At 40.0% G+C, this 12,076-nt stretch overlaps 1 protein-coding gene across 21 annotated transcripts in view; it reads left to right on the forward strand.

Annotated features, from left to right (window-relative positions):
* The window catches only part of SVIL (supervillin), a 381,188-nt gene that overhangs the window by 268,780 nt on the left and 100,332 nt on the right, over positions 1–12,076 (forward strand). For 18 of the 21 annotated variants that reach the window (XM_063922042.1, XM_063922039.1, XM_063922044.1 and 15 more), the window contains 3 exons: positions 1,975–2,070; positions 6,332–6,587; positions 9,292–9,883. In XM_063922042.1, the coding sequence (XP_063778112.1) occupies positions 1,975–2,070; positions 6,332–6,587; positions 9,292–9,883 (944 nt within the window). The remainder of the gene's footprint in view (positions 1–1,974; positions 2,071–6,331; positions 6,588–9,291; positions 9,884–12,076) is intronic. The other 3 variants (XM_063922050.1, XM_063922061.1, XM_063922059.1) reach the window with 1 other exon arrangement.

Here is a 12,076-nt window from a genome sequence, read left to right on the forward strand (position 1 = left end):
TTACTGCATCCCTGCCAAAGGTGTAATTATATTCATGCACGGAGAGTGTAATGGTTAGCATTGTAATGGTTAGCACTGTGGTCATGGTTCAATTGCCACTATGTCCCTTAAGGTGCCCTTACACTAGATGATGACCTACCTCCCAACATGACCCTCTCCAGGAAGAACAGAATGCTCTGCTCCTGGACTTCCCTCTTAATTAATGATTACATCACATGTGCTGAAACACCTTTCTTATCCATTAACCTGTTCAACACTGTTGCCGGCATTCATAAATTAAGAAAAAAGTCCAGAAGCAGAGCATTGTGTCCCTACTGGAGAGGGTCATGTTGGGAGGAATGGGATGATATGAGCGATTTGGCCATTTCGGGTGGATCGGAAGGACAAATCGTTCATAATAGTGCAGATTGTTTGGTGTCTATGAACGATAACGATGTGCGGTCCCGTGGGTAATTAGTCGGATATTTTGATCTTCCTTGCTGCAGGGAAGATCAGAAGCTGTCATTAACAACGGCATGCTCCTGGATGTGGCCACTCCTAGATCTTTTGCAAGATCTTTAAGATATATCTTATGTGTATTTCACTATATCGTGAATGTGGGACTGCCAGAAGGCTGCCGGGTAGTTTAAGGGAAATCGTTAATGAGATTACATCGTTTACACGTCATCTAGTGCATGGGCACCATAACTCTGGAGTTTGTATTTTCTCCTCAAACTTGTGTGTGTTTCCTCCCACAATCCACAAATATACTTGTAGGTTTATTGGCTCCAAACAGAATTAACCCTAGCATGAATTTGTGTGCGTGTACATGTGGGAACTGATGTGAATGGCCAAATAATGTGTGCACTATGGTAATAACTGAATAATAAAAGGGCAACTATATATAAAGTAAAAAAGCAATCACTGCCTAAATAACAAATTGCAGCATCTACCATGACCTCACTGGTCATGGTGTTGACATTTGTTGTAACTTTTGTTACCTATAAGACTGCAAGTGTATCAGTTTGATCTATAAAGCTTTAGTGTCCCATACAAAATCATCAGTTTCGTTCACATTTCAGCTTGATCCAAGCTAGAGTAGCTCTTAATTGACATAACAAAAAACGTTCAAACATGGAATAAGTCTCTAATTGAGCAAACTGTAAGGGCTTATGCTCTAATTTACAGAGGTCCCCCAACTGTCCTCAAGACACCCTAACAGTCCAGGTTTTAAAGCTATCCATGGATTAGCACAGATGGTTAAATCAAAGTGACTAATGTACTAATTAAGTCAACTGTGGCCAAGCATGGAGATACTTAAAACATGCACCATTAGGATGCCTTGAGGACCGAGTTTGGGAAGCTCTGTTCTGATAAACTGGATGAAAACTCCCGCACTTTATATGCAAATTTAGGTATTAGTTTAATGCATTTACATGTGTCACATTTAAACCAATGGAATCTATTGTCCTGGTAGTGAGCCTTAATGAGTAAGAAGTAAGGCATGCTGCATTCTAAAAATGTAAATACAAATTAAACATTTTAGCAATGCAGTGGTGAGAACAATGCACAGACTTTTATTTATCCTATGCATAATACACTTGGGGGAAGTTTATCAAAGCTTGGAGAGAGATAAAGTACCACCTAATTAACTCCTAACTATTCTTTCAAACATCCTGTAAAATGGCTGTTAGGAGCTGATTGGTTGGTGCTTTCTCTCTCCAAGCTTTGGTAAATATCCTCCATGTTTTTCTAATGTATTAATGACTGGTGTGAATAAGCCCTGAATAGACCGTTGATTGCAGTTGTCCACCTGAGTATTTCGGACTATAGGATGTTTTCCCCTCCTTTTCCATTTCTTGCAGTCTGCACAACTATTATGTGAATAAGGCTGAATGCCAGAGTATTACCATGTTGTATTGCAGTTTTACATTTTGTAACTTTTCCATTTCTCTCATTTACTGTTCTTCTGTTTTCCTTTTTGCAATGTTAAAGCAAGCCTAGCCCTGCAGCACACACAGTGACTACACACACTGTAGCCCCAAGGGTCCCTAGCCCCTCTGTAACTAAGAGTTCTGTGCACCGTATCAGGTACTAAAGGGGTGTTTGGCATGACAAATAAACCCATACAAGATGCCTTATTAATACTTAACACCAACTGCTGCTTTTTTACATTATAGCCATTTCTGTTTTGCAGATGCATGACCTTTATATTGCTGAAGGCTTACATTAATTCAATCCATTAACAGCTAATGCATGTACTGTAGATGGTGGCTGATCATATCTGTGTATTGATAGCAATGTCCTTGTAGATGCCAAAATTATAAATGTCATTGTATTTTCTATATTATAAAAAGAGAAAAAAATGGTTATAGTTAGAACTGATACAGAACTTCAGACAAAAGGAAAAATGTTACAATTAGGTACACTTTGATACTATGTTGATATTGTAGAGCTGAAGGATCTAGCCGCCCAAAATACTTACGCTGCTGTTGTTTTTTTAACCTACTGCTGTTCTGATTTACAAACATAAGCGGTTGTCAGTGGTCCTCCCCTAGTGTAATACAACTGGGTGATTGTCTCAGACACCATTACAAGTGCATTGCCTGAGACTGTTGCTTACAGTGGAGTAGCATCAATACCTACTTCTGCCTCTTTTAGTTAAGGAAGCCGTACACAGAAACACTGCATAGGGAGCATTGAAATCTTTATGCATGGAGGGATATCGGTTATTTTCCGGGTTTCACAATTTGATGATAAGCTACAGCTAATGCTAAATTGAGAGTTCTGCAAGTTTCTTCTTTCAGACAATTTACCCATCCTATAAAACGTGTCACTCTGACAGCTCCCTGTCACTATGAAATGCATAAAGCCAACAGTCCTGTATAAATAGGACAATTCAAATCAGGGCGAAGCTTGCGGTGTAGTGTTGCTACTATGCTGCACTCATTGTAGCTTCAAGGCTGCTTATCTTATTAAGCACTTCTAAGGCGGCAAACTAAAATATGCGATTTGTGGTGTGACTTGTGGGCAATTAGATCTGCCATTACGGATGTTCTAATTCAGTTGCAATGTCACTTCGCAGACAGTTCTCCCGCAATTGAATTTACCCCTTTTGAATGCATTATCAACTTAAAGGAAAATGATCATGAAACTTAAAAACACCATCATTTGGGTTAGAAAATTCAAATGTGTTCTGAATGTGGTCAATGTTTAAGGAAAAGAAGAGAAAAAAATGTGTGCTATTAACGCCCATGCTCAGCACATAATGCAGACAGACACCCTAACTGACTAGGTGCTATTGGTTCTAGTCATCCTGCACTGGCAGCTGTCTTAAAGGATTCCACAGGCTGATAAGAAGAGCCTGATGCTAAGTGAGCACTAAAGGGTGTGTACACACTGTGAGATCCTTGCTATGACCGATTTTGACTATGCGATTTCCCTTGAACTCGCCCAGAAGCACCGATTTTGAATATCTACTTTCGATTTGGTCTATGTACGATTTTGACTAAGTGCCAATTTTGATTATACTTTGTACTAGATAGTCAAGATTGACTTGCCTGCACAGTCTATCTAGCCTTGCGATACTGAACCGGCAGGAGTGCGCATCGGGATCGAATTGGTATCGCAAGCTGCCTAACACCTTACAATTTCCACTAACTTTCCTTGCGATTTTGACTATATAGTCAAATTTGAAAGAAGAAATCTCACCATGTTAAGCCAGTAGATGTAGATTATTTCCGGAAATCACTCTGCGCATGCCCAATAAAGTGGCTGCAAGCATATGCGCACATGCAGATTTGCGGCTTACTACCATTTACAATGCTCGCACCTGATGCGCTAGGCTGAGGTGTATGAATGCAGGTCTAGTAAAGTAAGGGCAGGTTTACAAATGCTAACCGATGCAGGCACTGACAAAGATGCATATGCGCGTGAGTAAGTGGCGATATCTGTGCGTGGTCAGCAGCCAGCGAAAGATGCGGATGAGGATATTGATGATAGTCCCCAGCACTAGCAAACTGCTTCTGATTGGATGTTTGATTTATTTGTGGCTTCAGTATATATATGATTATTTTGTATATGACTCTTCCCAGCCATACAGGAGATGGAGTTGTTTCTGCTGTATCGGTTTTAGTGATGTGCAATATGTAATGCTTTGTGTCAGATATAACATGGGCGCAAGTGAGAAGCTATTGTGTGATATGTGCCTGGCGTAAAGCAAGAGCGTATGTTAGAATTGCTGACCAGTATGCATATTAAGATCATTTTTGCATTGAGTGCAATTGCTCCCACCGCTGCATCAGCCTGAAGAGTGTATGTAGCGTTGGTGTATGTATATGTTACAGATACTGAATAATGACCCAATTCAAACATTTATTTGGCAATCCCTTTTTTCCTTGTTTCATAATGTTTCTCCTTTCACTAACTCAAGCACTTTCTGATTACATGTTTAGTATAAATATTGTGACATTTCCAATAGGAACACCTGCATGAAATAATACCTAGTATACATCTGGAAAACCTCAGATGTGCAGCCAGCATTAATAATCAGATTAGCTCCACTCACGGATCATCCATCAGTAATTGTAGAGGTGAGTGTACAGTGGAGATGACGGCGGCACATGAAGATGCCATGCCAGTTTACCATGATGTTTTACATTCATTATGATGTAAAAAAAAATATAATTATATTTGTTTTTTATGGGTGTAGTACGGTATGCCGGCGCTCGCGCTCCCGGCGACCAGCATACCGGCGCCGGGAGCCCGACCGCCGGCATACCGACAGCGTGGCGAGCGCAAAGGAGCCACGGTGGTGCGCTACGTGCGCCACACTATTTTATTCTCCCTTCAGGGCGGGGTCGTGGACCCCCACGAGGGAGAATAGCTGTCGGTATGCCGGGTGTCGGGATTCCGGCGCCGGTATACTGTGCACCGGGATCCCGACATTCGGCATACTGAAGACCACCCGTTTTTTATACCTGTGTAAAGAATTGCACTAAAATGCCAAACTTGCAAATATATATAGATTTGTCAGTATAGTCGTATCTGAGGTACTTCAAATTGTTTTTCTTTTCCTAAAACACACAATTCTTTACCCTTATCCAAGGGACTTCAAGCTTTATCTATAGTTCAGATATTCACCAATCGGGTGCATTAAATTTTAGACCAAATTTAATTTTATTAAAAAGCCAACATTAATATCTGCTCACAACAGTATTAGAAATCAGCACTGGTGTGATGTAGTGTTCATCTATCCCAGATAAACTATAGCTCCAGGTCCAGTCTTGATCCTTCAGCCGACCAGTTCACGGCATATTGTGACACAGACACACTGCAAACATAATGTGGGAGGCTGCTAAGCACATTTTGTCAGAACGTCCCCAAAATACCAAAAGAAACTGTATGCAATGTACACTTAATACTTCTTGCACTGGTTCTGAAGCCAATTTTTCTGATTTTTTTTTTTTTTTTGTTTTGCATATTTTTTTAATGGTTTTCGGGCCGTACAGTTGTTAAAAGTATGTATATATATATATATATATATATATATATATATGTGCGTGTGTGTGCGTGTATATGTGTGTGTGTGTGTGTGTGTGTGTGTATATATGTGTGTGTGTCATAAACAGCACTTTTTCATTCTGAAATCAGTAAAAAGTTTTTGCATTTAAGCAGTGTGCTGGTCTATCTGAGTTTGATCCCTCTGGTGGTTACTCTTGGAACTTTATATATATATATATATATATATATATATATATATATATATATGTGTGTGTGTATATGTATATATATATATATGTGTGTATGTATATATATATATATATATATATATATATATATACATACACATATATATATATATATATATATATATGTGTGTATATATATATATATATATATGTGTGTTTGGCTAGGTCTAAACTGTTAGCTTTTTTTTTTTTTCTTTTCATCTTTCACTCTATTTTTCTTGTCACATTTTATAATTTTCATATGGTAGCTAGAACATTTACTGTGACCTACTAAGGTGCGAGCTTGCTGGAACTGGAGCTAATGGATTCCAGGTTACAGACTATCTGTGTTTAACCAATCTTCTTCTTCTTCTTATTTTTATGTCTTCTATACAATATGAGCAGTTGTGAAACTTGAACAAAGTGATGCAATTTCTGTGAGATAACTGTAAAATCTTGCAGCAGATCTCTTCCTGAAGTAGATGGTTTCCTGACACTTTTAATGTGATGTTTGATTTGTACCGCATGTTTTTGCGTGTTTTAAGTGCATGCATTTTTATGATGGTGACCAAACAGCTGTGTGTGTTATGTATGTCATCCTATTTCTGTATACTGTTGTCTAGTCTGCAGGCGTCTGCACACCAGAAAGCTGTGTCGAAGACTGAACCGGAATTGGCTAAAGAAACCAGTGTTGAGCAAGATATCCCTGAAGAGCCGGACTCCTCCTCTCTGTCTTTGGCTGAGAAGATGGCTTTATTTAACAAACTTTCCCAGCCCATCACTAAAGAGGTATCGGTCCGAAGCAGGATGGATATCAGACAGCGAAGAATGAATGCACGCTATCAAACTCAGCCTGTTACTTTGGTAGAAGTTGAACAGGTATATACCTACCTTTTTGTCCACTGCAATAAAAAAAAAATTGACCTTTCTCTTTCCACTGACTCTTCTACAGCTAATAGCAGACAGATTGATGCAGCCGCTCACAAGAGTTTAAATGGTACAGTTTGGGCCTCTTCAGGCTTCGTTTAGACTTAAACCCAGATTTATCAAAGCTTGTAGTGTGATCAATTGCACGGTGATAAAGTACCAATCAATCGGCTCCTAACCGAGCTGATTGGTTGTCACTTTATCACTGTCAATTTATCACTCTCCATGGCTTGATAAATCTGGGCCTTAATGTGAAGTGGTTAGCACAGTTGTCAGATACAGGCAGATCGATATCTTCCAGTCACATTTACAATTTAACACGTTTTGATTTGTTCAGATCTCTTATTTTGAGGCATACGTGACCATCTCAAGACCATTTGCCTTTATCTCTCATACTATTGCTGAGTGTGTGGGCAACATTTGCTGAGCAAGTTTGGAATGGATTAAGTTATGCAGTCCTGAAAAGCTTCCTCCAGGGTCTGCTTTCCAGCATAACCCAACATGTATATATTTGTGTGTGTGTGTGTCATTTCTATTTTTGAGTACTGTCCTGGATGTACACCTCAGGAACAAGATACAGACTCTAATAAATATGTTATGCTGAGTGTCATGCAGGTGATTTACTAGGCTGATCTCTGTGCAATCCTGTCTGCAATATCATCTGCTTGTTGTGACATTTGGATTGTAGCTATGTCACTGCAGTAAAGCCAGGCACACACTAGACGATATGCTCCATGAATGAAATTGTCAGTTTGCCCTTGAATTCCCGGGCAAACGACCTAGGGCATACACAATGAACGTTATCGCTGCACAAACCCCCGAACGTGCAGTTTCTGACGATATCGTCAGATTGAGCTGAATGTACAGACGATAAGGGATATCTGTAACGACCCGTGGGAGCGCGCATCGTTAACAATATTGTGCATACACACTGGACGATTATCATAACGATGTCTCGTTATCGTCCACATCAATCAAAAAAATTGTCTAGTGTAGCCAGCTTAAGACTAACTACGCTACTAGTTTAAAAATAATAATAATTAAAAAAAAATGCTTACACCTCCTTCACAATTTATAACATTAGAACAGTGTTTCCGATTTCACATTTTTTTATTTTTTTTAATGTTTAGCTGAGCTGAAATATCTCCAAATATGTATTATCAAAAGTAATTTTTTTGTCATGTTGTTAAAGCTTAGTTTTGTTTAAGAAAATTCTTTCTATTGAATAGATTATTTCATGGAAATAAATATTTGCTCATGTTGAAACATTAACCAGCGAAAGTATATTGTAATGTTGCTGTACTGTGGGATGGTTCACATATGTGGAATAGCTTGTGGTATTTCTATACCCCGAGGGGGCTACAGTATGCTATCTCTAAATGTCAAACGCCAAAGTAAGGAGTCACAAATCTGACACAGAACATCTTAGTGGCTTGACAGCTAAACAGTGAAGGTATTACTCCTAAATCTCTTATGTGCCCCATCCTTTGTTTTCCAAAAAAGTAACCACATCCGGATGTCCCCTAGCCATTCTCTGCTGGTGTTATGGACACTGTAGGAGGATGGGGGGATGTTGGAGGAGTTTTTTATTTATTTTTTATTTATTATTAGCATGTACATTTTGACGACATTGCTATGAGTGAACCCATCTATAGATAAAACGAACATAGCATGGGAATTCATTAGCATCATTAATATAACGGGTGAGGAAGGGTGTGTGTGAAAGGGGAGGGTAGCCTCAAGCTTTAACGCCTGGGACTATTCAATAACAGCCCTCTTTTCTTGCCCGTTAAATTAATTTGTTTTCAGTGTTGACACATTGGGGTGTATTCAATTCATGTCGGATCCTCTCCGACGGAGAGGATCCGACAGTTCAGTATTCAATGCTGGCCGCAAACAGCCAGCATTCCGACAATGCAGATTTGACTTCTTAACAAGTCGAATCTGCATTACCCTTAAACTGTCAGAAACAGCCGTGCTTCTGACAGAAACACGTGGATCGCAGAGTAACTCGCTGATCCACTTTGTTTTCGACAAGTGCAGGTATTTCCGATAGTCTGAAAAACGGCACTTGCATTGAATATGTTGAATGCAAATTTGACTTATTCCTGTCGGAAAGTGACGGTATTTTCAACTGTTGAAAATACCGGCACTAATTGAATAGGCCCCGTAGAATCCAGAATAAGTTCCCAGACCTATGTGCTAACACTGGCTGGGTGCCTGAAAACCAGCTATCCATCAGGGATCTGTTTAGATGCAAATCAGTTATGTTTAGATGCGAATAGAAATCCCCATTAAGTGTAGCCTGCTGGCTTCACTCAGAGACTATTTGAATAGCCCAGGGGGAGCAATTAGTCTGCAGCAAATTACCACAACTAATTGAATTCCCCTCTTAGAAACGTATCCCCTGATGCATGAACTTGAAATAAATATACACGATTTTCAGTTGTTTCCTGTTATTTCTTTTAATTAATGGGTGGGGGTTTTGTGTTTTTTTTTTTTTTTTTTGCTTTACCTTGATCACTAATGTTGACTGAATATCTTGAAAGTAGCCTAGTTGAAAAGAAAAAATTAAAAAGGAAAGTACTAAACTAGGACAAATCTAGTACCTGTATCTGTGCAATAACAATTGTATCTGGTTCATTTGTTTGTGCAGCTTAAGAGTGGAGGTGAAAAGATCGCTCCATTACCGCAAACCATTGTAACATCCGTGGCAACTTTAACTTCCCGCTCGTCGCCTGTGTATCCTGGGGACATAAATGTCACAAAGCCATCGAATTATGATGAGAGAATATCCAGCATCTCCAGCACTTCAACTGCGCTTCACACTTCAGTGGACTCGGGAAACATTACAGAGAGGAGCCTGTTGCTGTCAGAGCTGTGGAGCTCTTCTCCTACTGATAAAGCCAGAGACAAGGAGCTGAAGAAGCCAATGCTAGATGAGACCAGGGTGCCGGTGGCACCAGAACGCAGCATGAGTAAATGTAGCTCTGCTCGCAAAGAAGCCATCCATTCTATTCTGGACTTGTCAAAGGAGGAAGCGGCGATAGACCACAAATCGCTTGGGCATGTCACCTCAAGTAACAGCACGGTGGAATTGCTCAGTCCGCAGACACTGTTGCAACCTGCTGTGCTACAAGATCTGCCAATAGCAGAAAGCACCCCGCAGGTAGAGCTGGATGATTTGCAGCCTGAGAGGACGGCTCTGCAGTCAGACACAAGCTTGTGGAGCGTGAAAGGTGCTAGTGGTAAGAGAGCTCTTCTGAATGAAACAATATCATTTAAGAATACAATGTTTTTTACTGACAGGCAGCAGTCCCAGCAGGTTGTCTAGCATTGCAGTGTAGTATTATGGGTGTGTGTATATTGTCTATATAATTACTTAGTTCTGACTCATCATCTGAACATTTTTCTGATTATGATAAGGTTTTGATTCATGTGTGAGAGAGTTCTCCAAGCCTACGTGTCTGCTTGTTGCCGAGGGTCTCTGTAATAATTTAAGTGCACCCTATACAATGTAATATCTTACTCGGATAAAGCAGCATTATATAGCACAGGATGTTACACAGAAACATTGTAATTCTCATGATACTTGGTCAGGTGAGAGTCTTAGGCTGTGTAGCTAAATGGGCAACCTGAAGACCACCCGCAGGGTGTACAGCATACTGCAATATCATACACAAGTGATGCTGATATATGTACATGTGCTTGTATAGTGATGTCATCAGAATTCAGATTATTGTAAACACTTCATTAAGGTGTGTGTGAAGGAATAAGCTTCTCCATACAGCAAATATGGCTATGTTAGAAGTCACTCTGATATCCTGGATTGTTATGTGGCTACAGAACACACATACTGCTACATAGGTAAAATGCTTTTCAGCAATGTGTCACGCAGGCGTGTGTTTCTGCCGCGTTTCAGAAGAGTGTGAGCACTTGTTTGTCTGACATGCAAGTGTTAAGGGAGTAAAGTGAATGTGGCTAGAAGTTCCATATAGCCAGTCAGGTTTATTATGGTCACAGGTTGGTGTAGCCCAGTGTGCAGTCATGTTGATCAATGAGTGGGATGACCATATCGGAGCTCGCTAATCAGCCATTATAAATAACCCAGCAGTGAAGCTACAGTATCTTTTATTGACTTAATGAAATAAAGTTGACTTTATTCTTACTGCTCTGTGGGTGATTTTGGGTTGTTCAGTTATGGAGCCCTGACCCCCAGCTTCCCCTCCTCCTGGTACCAATGATTACTGCTGGGAACCCAAACACATAGTTAGTCCTGCTATCTGGCCTTAATTGTTACACCATGCAATTGTGCTTTCAGATTTAGTAACAGACCAAACTAGTACATCAGTATATATTATCTGGGACACCCACCATCTGCTCGCTGCAGTGCAATCCTGTATGGAATTCTTTAAGTTCCCCTTTTTGTAAGGCTGCGGCAACGCTATTGGTGTGTTGGGAGAGCTGAGGGAGCCGCTTCTGTGTAGAAGCAAGCTGTCATTCTGTGTGTTTGGTACAGCTCCCCACCTCTATCCTTCAGTACCTGGAAAGTTCCTTTGAGGCTATGACCTTTGAGATAGTTAATGATATTCGGCAGACTAAGTGGTACCAAATTATTCATATACACAGACATTGGGGAACTTTTAATGCAAACTCTTCCACAGAGAAAAAGAGGTTCTGCCCTTAATTAGGATTATCCCCTTTTATGGTTTATAAAATGAAAGCAAAACGTTTCTGCTGTGTGTAATTCCTACCGATATACTGGAGAAATAGATTTCTACTATAGGTCTCCAGCATGTACAGTATATTACCGGTGTTTATACACAGAGTGCATCTGCAACCACAAATGGCATCCAGCATTAGCCGGGCATTTGGCATAGTTTGAGTAGTTTGTTTATATAATCCCCTGTTGCTTATAGTGTACGCACCAAGGTTTGCAGCACAATCCTGTTTTCTGTCCTGGACTTTAATCCCAAAGCAGCAGCATGTGCTAGCTGTGTTGTGCATGTGTTAGTCATTGTTCAGGATACATTGCATTGTTTAAACAATTGGGAAACACCTAAGAGTTTGGACTGCTATTTATGCCATTTAAAGAGCTTTCATTGTTAGACAATAATACATTTTAATTATTGAGGTGAATTTTGATAAACTGAAATAATTGTGCTAATAATGTTTGAGATAGACCGTGTGTGTCCGTATGACTCCTTTGCTGGTGGCTGCCATCTCTCAAAAGCTGTTTAGTTCACTGAAACATTTTTTTTTGTACTTTGTGGTAATACGGAGTCTGATTTTAGGTGACATTGGGCTAGATGCATCATCGCTTGAAAAGTTTTAAAACGGAGAGTGAAAAAGTGCCAGCCAATCAGGTCCTAACAGCCATGTCACAGGCTGTGTTTGAAAAAAATGAAAGTTAGGAGCTGATTGGCTGTTACTTTATCACC

This window comes from Pseudophryne corroboree, chromosome 5 (genome assembly GCF_028390025.1).
Source record: "Pseudophryne corroboree isolate aPseCor3 chromosome 5, aPseCor3.hap2, whole genome shotgun sequence".
NCBI lineage: Eukaryota > Metazoa > Chordata > Amphibia > Anura > Myobatrachidae > Pseudophryne > Pseudophryne corroboree.